The 14,884-nt window shown below is 50.1% G+C and overlaps 1 protein-coding gene and 1 non-coding gene across 3 annotated transcripts; both read left to right on the top strand.

Annotated features, from left to right (window-relative positions):
- Nucleotides 1-2,388: 2,388 nt before the first annotated feature.
- On the top strand, nt 2,389-2,506 carry LOC144732397 (U5 spliceosomal RNA). Its single transcript, XR_013588204.1, has one exon. It is a non-coding gene; the product is annotated as a U5 spliceosomal RNA (small nuclear RNA).
- A 4,301-nt stretch (nt 2,507-6,807) lies between these two features.
- On the top strand, nt 6,808-14,413 carry LOC144732278 (sulfotransferase 2A1-like). Of its 2 annotated transcripts, none has more exons than XM_078613716.1 (7): nt 6,808-6,913; nt 9,995-10,235; nt 11,047-11,255; nt 11,695-11,821; nt 12,134-12,228; nt 12,922-13,102; nt 13,712-14,413. In XM_078613716.1, exons 2-7 carry the CDS (start codon nt 10,022-10,024, stop codon nt 13,831-13,833), a joined length of 948 nt encoding a protein of 315 aa, XP_078469842.1. In that variant the 5' UTR covers nt 6,808-6,913; nt 9,995-10,021; the 3' UTR covers nt 13,834-14,413. The 2 variants fall into 2 exon arrangements, with proteins under 2 accessions (XP_078469842.1, XP_078469843.1); XM_078613717.1 differs by having other exon boundaries at nt 6,819-6,913; nt 10,000-10,235.
- Nucleotides 14,414-14,884: the final 471 nt, after the last annotated feature.

Genomic DNA, 14,884 nt, shown 5'->3' with positions numbered 1-14,884 from the left:
CCACCTGGAGTCGCAGCAGGCCCTGGAAGACGCCTGCCTCTAGCTGGGCGACGCGCGAGGCTCGAATACTGAGCCGCTCGAGGCTTGGCAGGCGCGCCAGGCTGCCCGCTCGCAGCACGCGAAGGCGGTTCCCTCCGAGGAAGAGCTTCTTGATGGGACGGTCGTTCTCCAGCAGGGACGGGTCCAGCAGCGGTACCTCCTCCAGCCCCTCGTCGGCGCACTTGATCTGCCACAAGCGATTTTATTACGTCTTCTTGGTTCGTTCGGTAAAGTCACGTAGAAGGGAAATAATAAAATGATAAAAATAAAACGTAATAAAATAATTCTCACGACGTTTAGGCCACAACGCAAGCAGCCGTCCTTAGGTGAAGAACAGGTCTGTCGGAAAGACAGCGTCTGTTCTTCACCTGAGGACGGCTGCTTGCGTTGTGGCCGAAACGTCGTGAGAATTATTTTATTATGTTTTATTTTTATCATTTTATTATTTCCCTTCTACGTGACTTTACCGAAAGAACCAAGAAGATGAATCCCTGCAGTCACGAAAGCTTTAAATCGAGATTTTATTACGGTTAGAGGCTGGGGTCAGGAATAGGGGGTTAGTAAGGATAGGGTCAGGAACTGGTTTAGGTATATGGATAGCTTTAATTAGGCAAGGATTGGGATGAGGATTTTGGTGAGGGTTAGATATGGCATTATATGTGTTAATGTTTGATTACTACTGTATATATGTTTGGGTGAAGCGTGGGGCGGGGGGGGCACGGGGGGACAATGTCCCTTTAGAGTGGACAGCTTTATTTATTTTCGTTAGTTTGCAATTGTGATTTAAATTGATTATATGCACCTGAGGTTCCTAATGTGAGGGACAAAGCGAACCCCACCCCAACAATATAGAGGGTACTTCAATTTTTTTAACACTTATACGGTACTATCGTTTTCATGGAAAAAGAACGGATAATACTACACTGAAACATTTTCACAAATGTATCTTGATAGCTTCAAAGAGTCTGCCCCACTTGCTCGCCATCGTTGTCAACGCGTGCCTGGAATCTTCTCCAGGTGGTCTCCAGAGGTCGGAGGAAGCAGCACATTTCTCGTGATGTTGTTGCACTTTCTCAGAAGTGTTCACATTTTTTTGAAGCGCCCCCCTTTGGATTTAATAACCCTGCATAATATATCCTCAATTGTTGACAACATTAAATCGGGTCAGTCGGTATTAAACATGTTCGTTTATCAAACATGTATAAATGTGTACAAAGTTTTAGATTTGCTACAGCTTGTGCCTGCTAAATCGACGACATGAAACACGCGGGCAACGTTATATATTTATTTATCGATTGTGCGATCGATTGCCCAGGTCTGCGCCCGCCACACCGGAGCAATCGATCGCTCGCTCACACGAATACAGAATATTCATAATGTTTGTGTTGGACGGTTGAACATGTTTTAATAACCTCTTGATTTGATGATTTCATACGTTTGGCCGACAATTGAAGACGCATCAAAATACGTAGGTTAACGTTTTGCCGGAAAATGTTGAGGATTATGCGGCGTACGTTTGGGGCCGTCCATAAATGACGTCACGCGATTTTGGACGATTTTTGACCCCCCCCCCCTTCGTCACACGACGTCACAAAAAGTCAGACCCCCCTCCTCAAATATGACGTCACAAAGCTCTGCCCCCCTCCCCCCCAAAATAAAACATGCTTCAAATCGCTTTAAACTATTGTCATTCTAGTGCGTATTTAATGTGGCGCTGCACTCTGATGTTGTAGAAGAAAACATTTATTAAAAAGTCTATTTAATTAAGTAGAACGTGTTGTCTCTATTTAAAGTTGCGCATTTTGATGTGACGTCACATTTCTCACCCCCCTCGTCACACATCGTCACAAATGTCTGACCCCCCCCCTCCCCCCAGGTGCGTGACGTCATTTATGGACGGCCCCTTTACATGTACGGTACTGTGCAGTATTGCCGAAAAATTAAACATTTATATACTTCATCAGAAATCAAACATAGCAAGACATATTACTTTGATAAAAAAAATTAAGGATTGTTTCGTATTTAATGGTTTTTTTGGACCCAGTTTTCGTTTTCTAAAAGCTATCGAAAGTCTCTGGCTTCTACGTCACTTCCGTCCGCCATAGGTTCAATCGTCTAATTTATGCACAACGGAAATGCAGTGCGCACGAATGTATACTGTTTTCTTTTTACGTTAATAATCTTCGTATACATATGAATATCCGTCAAGGGAACACTAATCCGAATTTGTATCGCATTATGGTGATGTATTTTTAAAATAAAACTAAATGTTAGGCTGCGAAGTAAGGGACCCATAGGATAAAGCGATTAGGTGGTGGTATATGTACCCACGTGTGGGGATACAAAAGTTAACTCTGGTTTCTCTTCAAAGCGAATAAATCTTTCGCCTTTTACTAAAGATTTCCGTGGAGAGGAACAATCCAAGGAGATTGAAACCAATTTTTCGTTACCCTGCTCCGGCAGGGTTCCTTTGTCAAAACAAAATGAGATTTAAACACATTCCTGCGGAGGGAGCTGGTAGGAACGTTGGGTTACTCGGTCAATGTCCAGGGTCAACAGCGGCGTGGTGTATTCCGCAAATATGCCCGACTGTGAGGGCCGGGCACAAGCCGGCGTGAGTAGGTTAAACGTTGAGTTTTTTAAGAACACCACGGGGTGACCAGCCCCTCCCCACCCAGCCCCTCCCTGCACGACGGACGGACACAATAATCCCCTACCAGTAACATGCCATATATAAAGGCTATGTAGCACGCACATCATTTGTTGCTGAATATTAGTTTTTGGAGGAACTTTATACATTGCACGCGAGTGGACGATGTTTATAAAGTACATGCTATGAATAAAACATGTTAATCTACCTTTGCAAGCTGACTGAAGGTCCTGCAATGGATTCGAGATAGGATAAGGGTTAAGGATGGTGTTGGAGATTTGGGTAACCCTATACTCATGGTTAAGGATTGGGTGGGTCCTAGTGTGTGCATCAGTGTGTGCATGGGTCATATGTATGATTCCTATTCACGGCCAATACCAGTGATGATAATTATCTGAACCGATCTTGGGCCTCCTCTAGGTCGACTCAGCCTCAAATGAGTACCTGGTGTGGCATGTAAACATCGCCACTGGGGAGACAAAGGCGGCCGGGCGTGGTTTTTGGCCACCCACCCCCTCGTGTGCCGTGGCGGCCTTCATAGGCGCTACTCGCAAACAGCACTTGCCCCAACAGTCTGTTCAGGCTATGCTTGGCGCCTTTATTTTTATCTGTCACCGTGCCTATATGTGTCAGTACAAATGCGCGTCATGTCACTGTCGTAGTGTGCGTGTGTGTCTACGTGGGGAGCTGTGTGCGTGTGTGTCTACGTGGGGAGCTGTGTGCGTGTGTGTCTACATGGGGAGCTGTGTGCGTGTGTGTCTACGTGGGGAGCTGTGTGCGTGTGTCTATAACCCAGCGACCCGAGATCGCTTCCTGCTCACGGCCAACACCAGTGACATCGATTATCTGCACCGGTTCTGGGCCTCCCCTAGGTCGACTCAGCCTCAAATGAGTACCTGGTGCGATGTATAAACATCGCCACTGGGGAGACAAAGGCGGCCAGGCGTGGTGCTTGCCACCCACCCCCTCGTGTGCCGTGCTGGGCTTTATAGATGTTGTTAAGGCTATCTGGGGGATTTTATTTTTCGATCTTTGTATTTTGTGTGTTACACTGATTGTGTGTCGCAGTGCGTGCGTGTCGCTGGGAGTGTGTGAAGCTGCCGTGACTCACGTAGTCCCTCCAGCACTCACGGCACGGGCACGGCGCCAGCACCGAGCCCAGCGCGCACAGCACCAGCAGCAGCAGCTGCTGCTCCATGCCAGCGGACAGCTCCCCACACAGCCAGCCCCGAGGCAGACAGCTGTCGATATGAACAGCTGCCTATACAGACAGTTCACTCGACAGACAGCTGCTCACACAGACCACCCCCGAGACAGACAGCTACTGGGGCAGACAGCTCCCCGCAGAGACAGCCTCCAAAGCAGACAGCTCCCATAAACAGACAGCTCCCTTAGACACACAACTCCCTTAGACAGACAGCTCCCTGTACAGACACACAGCTCCCCACACAGACAGCTCCTTAGGCACACAGCTCTCTCGACCAGTAGCTCCCCACACAGACAGCTTATAAGCCACTGCCTCCCGTACTTATCGCTACCCTCGTCCTCTCGCTCTCTCTCCCCGGGGCTGTTGCTGGAGGCGCGTACGTGGTGATGTGGGGCAGGTGGGGCAGGTGGTGGAGTGCCATGGGCCCTCTCTCCCCCCACCTCTGCTCTAAGTCCTCGCTGCTTACAATGGCAAATGGCTCTTCTGCAGAGAGTCAGAGAAGCCCTTCAAGATGATGCCCAGCTGAGCTCTCACGCGAAGCATTCAACAGAACCCGCAAGTGCGTTCCGTGCAATTGGCTGTGGTTGAACCCTCAATGGTCTCCAGGGTGCTTGTGTGGAGGGCTCTTGGCTTGCACAGCACAAGTTTGTCATCAGGCAAACCTGGCAGCAGAGGCGATTCGTCGACTCGGTCGATTAATCGACGCGAAACAAATGGCTGGACTCGATCGCTTGTTTCGCGATGGTCGTTTGAGCTCCTTCGGAAATGCCGACAGCTCAATCTGCCCCCCCCAAGACGGGAAACCCCCCGGCTCCCTCCCCACGTGATGTGTGCTCAAGCACGGTACGACGATTTTCAGTGATTTGCCAATGGAATATTGTATGATAACATACATTCCACGACGCCTCCTTCTTGTGTACATCTCTCCATCGGCCAGTCATCTCAGTCAGTCAACCCATGGCACATGAGTCTGTCCCGTGGCCTCCTGCCAGCGGGCGTTCGACACTTCACGTGACCTTAAAGTGCACCTAGCCTGGCACAAGCGCCGTCGTGACGTCACGGCTTAGTGGCGAATGGCGGTTGTTGTTGTTGTAGTTCAACGGTCAGCACGCTGCGCTGCGAATCCCCGACGACGCCCGGTTCGATTACCGCTCACGTTCTGCACCACTGACGGATTTGTATCTGAACCGGACCTCTCCTAGGTCGACTCGGCCTCAAATGAGTACCTGGTGCGGGCGTGGTGCTGGCCACCCACCCAGCCCCTTGTGTGCCGTGCCGACCTTCATAGGTGCTCGCCTACAGTCTGTTCAGGCCATGCGGGGGGACCCTTCGTCTTTGTAAATGTACGTGCATAAATACAGGGTGATAATAGGGGGTTTCCCTTTTTTTCTGGCAACAAAACTGAAACCTTTTTTACAAGGAATCATGTGTGCATTAACCACAATACTTGTGGTGAAAATGCAAACAAAAAGCACACTCTGATAATCTATGCATTGTCCTTGAAACTGATTGGTTCACACCAGAGACGGCTTTCTTTTGAACCTCGTCTCAATTGGTGCTAGACCAGAGGACGCCAAAAGGCGTACAGCTCAAAGACAACGCACTATCAAAGTAATGAGGGCTCGGGGTAAGCATCTACATCATTAGGGGAAAACCACTATTATTATATTTTGGTACTGGCAAAGGAGGTCTAATGATATATACAGGGTGCTTCGAATAAATGTTAACACTTACATGGGACTGTCGTTTTTAATGGAAAAAATAACGGATAATACTACGCTGTAGCATGATAACAATTGTCATTTTAACAGCTTCAAAAAGTCAAAGAGTCTGCCCCACTTGGTCGCCGTCGTTGTCAACGCGTGGCCTGGAATCTTCTCCAGGTGGTCTCCACAGCCCGGAGGAGGCAGCACATTTCTTGTGGTTTTGTTGCAAATTCTCAGAAGTGTTAAACCAAATTTGAAGCATCCTTACTCTTTGGTTCTTTCGGTAAAGTCACGTAGGTATAATAAAATATAAATTATATAAAATAAAGTTTTATACCTACGTGGCTTTACCGAAAGAACCAACGAGTATGGATCCCTGCAGTCACGAAAGCTTCAACTCAAGATTGAAGCACCCTGGACATGCAAATTGATGTCCTCGTGGACCACACAGCCAAGTGACCCAAATGGCGCAACTTCAAACCGAACCCGTCCTGGGCTACCCTTGATGTCGACTCAGCCACAAAGGGGTCGCGTCGCGCTGTGTTTGTGCTCGCCGTGTGCTGGCGAGAGACCGAGGCAGGGTCGGTGACCACCGCGCTTCGTGCCCGGAAGCTCACGCAGAACAAGGTGTTGCATCATCATCGTCGTCGTCGTCTCTCTCGTGGTGGCCAAAGAGGCACGGGGGGTGGGGGAAATTTTCGCAAGCCGAGGGGGGAGTCTCTTGCCTCAGTGGGACAGGAGGCCCGGGTCACCGACCCACAACGAAGTCGTCGATCGCAGCTTCCTGTCGATGCGTCGATCTGACGGTCCGATCGCGCCGGGTCCGTTAGGAACGCACGAACGCGTGTTTGTTGCGGTTGCACCCGACTCAAGAGCCGCATGGCTCACAGGGTTATACCTAATAAATGGAATGAAATAAATGAAATGAACCGCACCACCGCCGCCAACCAACCACTCGGTCACGTCGACCGGGCCCGCCTCTGCATCGAGTCAACAGACCCCCTGGCAGCGGGCGATTCTGCCGCATCAGCAGTGACCGCGCGTCGTGGACGCACATTTTTTTGCGCAGTCAGAACTCTGCGGTGTTTGCGTGGTCGTGACGCGCCGCGTTCCCTATTCCGAAATCGGAAACCGCGGTTTTTGCGGGGCCCCTTATCGCACCCTCTCAGGACTCAGCATGACGCCACCCCCTTCGCCGCCCCCTGCATGCCATGAGTTGTGGTCCGGAGCGAGGGGGTGGAGGGAGCAGAAGGGAGCGGAGGGATCGCCACTGAGTCGGAGACCGTGAGCCGAGAGGGACCTCTGCTGCAGGTATGCGCACGCGTCGCCTCCGCACCCGGCGTGGATGTTCACCTGGGGTGCATGTGCACCTCGTGTTAAGATCAATCTCGTGCGAATGTTCACCTGGGGTGCATGCCCACCTCGTGTTAAGATCAATCTCGTGCGAATGTTCACCTGGGGTGCATGTGCACCTCGTGTTAAGATAAATCTCGTGCGAATGTTCACCTGGGGTGCATGTGCACCTCGTGTTAAGATCAATCTCGTGCGAATGTTCACCTGGGGTGCATGTGCACCTCGTGTTAAGATAAATCTCGTGCGAATGTTCACCTGGGGTGCATGTGCACCTCGTGTTAAGATCAATCTCGTGCGAATGTTCACCTGGGGTGCATGTGCACCTCGTGTTAAAATAAATCTCGTGCGAATGTTCACCTGGGGTGCATGTGCACCTCGTGTTAAGATAAATCTCGTGCGAATGTTCACCTGGGGTGCATGTGCACCTCGTGTTACGATCAATCTCGTACTTCCTCGTTCCCGCGTTCACCTTACCCCGCTTCACCTACTCTGCCAGGCTAAGCTCCTGCTTAGCTTCCGAGATGCGACGTTCTCAGTGCATTCCCGGGTAATGTATGTACATGCGGGGGCCGTGATGTTTGACCATACTTCACCAGCCGGGTCAGTACAGTTCGTGAAGGTTGGGGCGGGAGGGATGAGTGCAGAACCACAGTTGTTCTGGCGGTGTTTTGTTTTGTTTGTTTATCAACCACGAGAAACACACACAGCGATACCTGGGTGGAAAAGGGGACCCCGAAGGCACGGGATAGCACCAGACTCAGCCGGGATATCAGCAGAGAAACATTGATACCAGCAGAGATAGAGATACAAGCAAAGATACCAGTAGACATGCAGAGAGACATCGGCAGAGTTACAGAGATACCAGCAAAGATAGAGACATTCCAGAAGAGATCAGGAAATACGAGCAGAGATACCAGTAGAGCTACAACGATGCCGGCAGTTACACTGAGTTTCTGGAAGTAGGTGGAGAAACGGAAGAAGAGATCATGCACATAGATTCAAGAGGCTATGGGAAAGGAACTAATCGCCTAGGCATTGGAGGCGAGAAATGTTTGTGCCACTACCAAATAAAATAGGAGGAAATACAATGTGAAACATTGCAGAAAAATGTGGTTACTTTAATTTAGCATGCAAGCAAACTCGTGGAAAAGTATTAATGAACAGAATGGCAAACAATTTACCATCCACACATCACATGTATCCACCCGTCAACTCACCATTCACTCCCCAATCTACACCTCCATAAACTCACCCACACAATCATCCACTCACCTTTTCACACAACCATTAACTTACCCATCCACTCACCCATCCACAATTCAATAAACTCACCCACCCACACATTCATCTGCACCTCCATAAACTCACCCACCCACACAATCGACTCACCCACCCACACTCACAACCACAAATACAAAGAACCCCCGTAAAACCTTAACAGACTGTTGGGGCAAGTGCTATTAGCGAGCACCTATGAAGGCCGGCACGACACGCGAGGGGATGGGTGGCCAGCACCACGACCGGACGCCTTTGTCTCCCCAGTGACGATGTTTACACACCGCACCAGGTACTCATTTGAGACTGAGTCGACCTAGGGGAGGCCCAGAACCGGTTCAGATAATCGTCACCGGTGTTTGTCGCCGTGAGCGCGAATCGAACTCGGGTGGCCGGGTTCGTAGCAGCAGCGCGCTAACCGCTCCGCCACCGCTCCCCCATCCACAGCCCTCAGGCGCTCGCAGCTCGCGGGGCGCTGGGGTTCGTGACGTCACACATCCAGTACCCCTCGCTTTACGAAGGGGGCGCGTTCTTAAAAATTAACGCGTAAACACGAAATTTGGTAAATCGTGATGGCTTTTCCCCATTAATTTTATGAAAGTAAAAAAAAGGATGTCATTGCAACTCTACGCCTAACCGAAAAATGTACACACCTCTATCGATTTTCACACCACAACAACAAAGAAGATACATATTAGAATGATCGAACGTTAATTTATTTAAAACGAAAATAATTATCCTTTTCAGGGAACTCTCCGTAAAAATCTGCACGTCGGAATGCCTGGACAGGTGACGACGTGGAGACGTCAGTGTTTCACTGCAGCGACTCCGTGACGCTGTCGCGGAAGAGGATGCTGCCCCAGCCTCCGGGGCGGCTCCTCGTTTGATGGCCTCGTGGCGATTGCTGCTGTGGCATTTCGTTCACGCGGAAAAATTCGATGATTTGGCAATCGCGTTCACGCGAAATTCCGTGAACCGAACGTTCGTAAATCGATGGATACGCTACGGTAAACCCAATCGAATCCATATCCTTATAGACAAACAAAAGATCAAGCTCATGATTCTAACGCCACGATTAAACTCAACGTTAATTGAAATTATACCATTTGCATATTACAGTCTTTGGTTCTTTCAGTAAAGTCACGTAGGTATAAAAAAAAAAAATGTGATTATTTTGAAAAAATTTTTTACAAGTTTTTTCTTTTCTTTTATACCTACGTGACTTTACCGAAAGAACCAAAGAGTATGGAACATTGCAGTCACGAAAACTTCAAATCAAGATTAAATACAACATTCTCTTCTGCCAGCAAGAGGGCTGGAGGGGCGGTTCAAGGTTTGGCCTGTTGTGCAATGAAACCGACCACCTGTCTGATGATGATGATGATGGTGTGTGCATTGTTTTTAAATCCTTTATATTAAGTTCGCTTGCTTGCTTAGGTCCGTGCAAATATTTCGATCGTTTTTTAACCCACTTCCCGTGATCCAATCGAGCTGACATTTTCCACACAGACTCGTTGTGCGTGACAATTAATGTTCGTGAAAAAAAATTTCAAAAATTTTACACTTTTTAGGACAAAAATATTATATTTAATTACCAATTGCTTAATGGTGCAATGCAATCATCTGACCCATAGGTGGCAGCCATCTCAAGCCAGAGGACGAGAGGACTCTAGCCGCCACGCATATAAAGGATTTATAGTGAAAAACTTTGTTTTTACCGGTTATACTTATTCCTCAACGCTCACGCCGCACTCCCTTTCCCAGCACAGGAAGCAGTCACCAAGGGCAGCTATGGCGGGGCAGCAGGAGCAGCAGCAGGAGCAGCAGCAGGAGCAGCAGCACAACGGCGTGGCAGAGACGCCGCACGAGTCGCCGAGGACAGCCATGTTTGCGTACAGCGGGATTCTGTTCCCCAGCAACATCCACAGCGCCGAGACGCTGGGCTACGCGCGCGAGTTCCCCGTGCGCTCCGATGACCTCTTCGTGGTCACCTACCCCAAATCAGGTGCGCGTCGCTCGCCCGCGTCGCTCCACGCAGTGGCGTGACGCGCGCGGGTCGGGCAGTGGGGTGCCCCTGCCCCTGACCCTGACCGCTGGTGGCCAAAGCTACGGGTTGGGTGTCCCCTTGACAGCCACCGTGAGATTTGTTTTCAACAACAGTGTCAAAGAACCAACCACTTGTTTAAAACGCGGGTTGAATTTTTTTAACGAGAATATTTAGTTGACGTTCTACGGCTGTTGTTGCTGGTGGGAGACTCTTTTTCCTGTGCCAGTGTACAGGTGTGTGGGCACCATTCACCTGTGCCAGTGTACAGGTGTGTGGGCACCATTTACCTGTACACGGAAGAAGCCCCGTGGTTGTACTGTGATTCTATGCTCTTACATCTATGCTGCGCACCTGCACCAACCCGTACTGGCCACACGTAGTCCACTAACCCTGCACGAGACCTGCACTCGGCATGGACAGGCCCTCGATTGGCAAATGGGGCCGTACAAGGACATGCACGTTGCAGAGTTGCCACAATTAGTTCTGTACAGGTTGTATAGTGGGGGATGATTAGAACACTCGTGGCAAGCATAAGGGATGTGCACAACAGTTCGATAATTAATTTTACAGTAATCCGCACATCATACTGGCAGCGCAGCAAGGCACACAAAAGTAAACAAATCAAACCAAAACAATCACAAAGTTACGGTAAACCGATATATCGATAAAATCGTCATGTCGTGACAATTGGAATCGTATCGCATCGTGGTAAAACGACATCGCGGCGACGCTGCAACAACATTGCCCCGCGTGCGCGCGCACGTCACAGGCACGACGTGGATGCAGGAGATCGTGACCCTGGTGTACAGCGACGGAGACATGGGCCCCGTGCAGTCGGTGCCCAATTGGGAGCGGGTTCCCTGGCTGGAGCAGGACACGGGCAGAAAGCACCTGGAGCATCGCGCCTCTCCCCGCCTCATCACCACCCACCTGCCCTTCCAGCTGGCGCCACGTGAGATCGGCCAAGCCAAGGCCAAGGTGTGTTGACGGGGAGCGGGGGGGAGGTCGTCTCCATGACTGGCTGCCCTCGGTCTGTTGCAGTTTTCCACTTTGTGTCCTTCCGACAGATAATCCCGAATGTTCCGAGCGAGCTTTGTCGTACGTGCCTTTAGCTTTGCTCGCGTTTATATTCGAGTTCAGACCTTAAAGATGCAAGGTTATTCATGAGTGTGTACAGCATTGCCTGCTGTGAAAATAAATAAATAATCACACGGAACAAAAGCCCTAAAGGGTGCATGAAGAATAATGGAGAAGTGCATGCTCGGAATTACACCGAGATGTACAATCAGTCATACTGACTGTCAGGAAAGGTGTCGCGAGAAGGGATGATGGCATGGCCGGTGGACGAGACGAGAGACAGCTTCGTGATATCGTGACAACCTCACTGACGGTCGCCCCGTGTCCTCGTCTGGAGAAGGTCATTTACATGGCGAGGAACCCCAGGGACATCCTCGTGTCCTCCTACAACTTCCACAAGATCGCCCGCTTCCTGGAGGAGCCCGGCACCTGGGAGGAATTTTACGACAAGTTCTGTGAAGGCAAAGGTAGGGAGGAGGAGGGCCGGCTGTGGGACAGATTAATGTAATCGTTGCACCACGAATACCAAAGCAGCCAACCCTTGTCTCTTCGGAGTGCTGATGTTTTCACACCGCACCGAGTATTCGGTTAAAGTTGAGTGATTGTCGGGGAGGCCAAGGACCGGTTGAGTCCACTTGCTGATGATGTTGGTCCGGCTGCAAGACCTCTTACTGTTGTTGCAATTGCAAAATAAATATTAATTGCGATTGAAATTCATGAGAACTGCACAATCACAGTGGTGGTTGACTTCTGGCGTGGTGGTCCCGGCGTTCCCGCAGTGCTGTTCGGCTCCTGGTTCGAGCACGTCAGGGGCTGGCTTGAGAACCGAGACAAGGTGGACCTCTTCTTCGTGTCCTACGAGGACCTGCACCGGGTGAGGATGACGACGAGGATCATTGGCAGGCGCCTACGAGCCCCGACCCACGACATGAGACTTGTGGAGGTCGTAGGGTCACGGTGACCTCGACAGCAGCAGCACGTTTGCGACAGTTTCACGGTGCGGCCGCCCTGGTTAATGCTGCGCATGTATTAACCATCAGTGCTACGCCGCCGACTGCTTCGGCGAACGTGAAGGGATCCCGGTGGACGCGATTTGAAACCGAGCAGGCCACGTGTGCCGTGGTCATGGTCCAAATTAGGAAAATTCCACCAAAAGATTACTCCAAAATGGGATTGCACAGAGCAACGTCGCCCCGTGAAGCACGGTGCCTTCGCGATAGCCCTGCGCTGTAAGAATGTTTCGAAAACCAAATGTAGTGGTGATGTGATGAGATGGTGATGTGATGAGATGGTGATGTGATGAGATGGTGATGTGATGAGATGGTGATGTGATGAGATGGTGATGTGATGAGATGGTGACATCTATCGAGTGCGCAGGCCGTGCAACGGCACCAGGGCCCAAGTGACTGTGGAGGAACCCAAGCAGCGGGCAACTGAGAGAAGGGGAAATTGCAAAAGTCTCCCCCGTCCCCACTCCATCTCAATCCTCTCACCGTGGGCCCACGCTAACCGCCCCACGCCACGTATCGTTCCCGTTTTGTTCGCGGCGGCAATCGGGAGAGCGCAGGACTTGGAGGGGGTCGTGCGCCGACTGTGCCGCTTCGTGGGCCGGGAGGCGAGCGACCGGCTCACGGAGGTTGTCGCCTCCCACTGCCGCTTCTCCAGCATGAGGGAGAGCCGCATGGTCAACTACTCGCTCGTCCCCGAGCAGTGGATCGACCACAAGCGCGGCAGCTTCATGCGCAAGGGTGCGTGCGCAGTGCGGTCTGTAGTGCTGTGTGTTTGCATAGGGCCCACGCTTCTTTTGAGGCACCCATAATATTATCAGACATCCCTAATCGCACCTCCGATTAGCACGGTTGGCTACGTACGGTGCGAAAGAAGTTCAACATACAGTACATACATACGTATTGTTTGATTGTCTCCGCGAGTTTCTTCGTGTATGTCTGTTTCTATCTCTTTCTCTCAACCTTTCTCTGTGCCTATCTCACATTTCCACGTCGGTCTCTTTGTCCATTTCTATCCATGTCCGTGTCTGTACCTGTCTTTGTATCTGTAGCACAATCTGTGCCATCTGCGTGGAACTGAATGCCGTACTCTCACATGCACGGTGTATTTTATCCGGTTTCCACCCACACAAATCCAAACACTCATGAACGTTGTTTTTCCCGCACCTCCAATTAGCACGGTTGGCTACGTACCGGTACGAAAGAAGTTCAGCATACGGACATTGACCAAACATCCCAACGTAGCAAAACCCAGATTGGAAAAATTGCCTCGTGGCTCCATGTGGATTTCCTCGGTAGTGAAAATAACAACATATACATGACCTTGCCCCCACGTCTGTGTGTCGGCAGGAGTGGTCGGCGACTGGAAGACTCAGTTCACGGTGGCTCAGAGCGAGCACTTTGACGAGCTGTACGAGGAGCGGATGCGAGGAGTGACGATGAGCACCTCGTCAGAGACCCTGGAGCCGTGACGCGTCACGGGGGGGTGAGGGGTGCCACGTGGCTCAGTGGTGCACCCAGGAAAAAAGAAACCGTTCAGAGGCAGGAAATTATTGCCAAGGAATTATTGGATATATGCTGAGTTTTCATCGTCTCATATTAATTGTACTGTATCGAACTTTAAATATGCATCGATAATTAAGTTTTTTGCAGTTTAAAATTTCTAAAATAAAAAAATGGTCTGATATACAATGGCCATCCAATGTTTTTAAACAGATTAATATAGTGGCCTCTCATGGCTGGAGGGCTCCTATATTATTAGCGATGAAGAATCGATATCAATCGCCGAGTCAACGCATTGTTCCATGCCTACCGTTTAGCTTAACCATCCTGATGGGAACAGAAATTGTCAAGAATGTTACTATTACGATGTGTTTAACACATACTCTATTGATTGCTATCATTGGAATATTAAACTGTCCAGTACTTGGTGTGGTACTTTGTGTGAAGCGGTGATGTTGAACACAAATGCGATGGAAAGGGTTGATTGTTGCTTCACGAACCGCTTTCAGTAACCGGTTGCACGGAATATTAAAATTGTCTCGAACAGTTGAGTGCCTCTTCTCTGCCCTCGTGAAATCGGTGTTTCTATTTTACATGTTCCCGAAATCGATCTGTGGAAAATCCTATTATCTGCTCATTTACTCTTCCTAGTGTCCAGTCTCCACGCTTATTCAAGAATAAGGTGTCTCACGGGGAGTGCCCTGGGTATGTCGCATTTCTTTCGCACCGTACGTCTCTCTGGCCCCGAGCAGCCCACAGAACACCCCGACACACCGCGACTGAGAAGACCGCGTGCCCCGGCCGGCGAGACATCACCCAACCCGACTTCTCACACTCGGCGGCGTCACCGTCGTCCCGTAGAATGTCTCATACTAAGTTCCACGGATGTGTTTAACTGTTATTTATACAAGACCTAATTTCAAGGTCACAAGAAAAAATATATACAATTCCTGAGTCCCCATCAGACTTTTGAGTTCATTGGAAGTCACAATATGGATCTGTTCTGTTGCGTAGGGCAGT

The sequence above is a fragment of the Lampetra planeri genome, chromosome 42 (genome assembly GCF_965212315.1).
Source record: "Lampetra planeri chromosome 42, kcLamPlan1.2.h2, whole genome shotgun sequence".
Classification (NCBI taxonomy): domain Eukaryota; kingdom Metazoa; phylum Chordata; class Hyperoartia; order Petromyzontiformes; family Petromyzontidae; genus Lampetra; species Lampetra planeri.
This window is presented reverse-complemented; position numbering and strand designations above follow the sequence as displayed.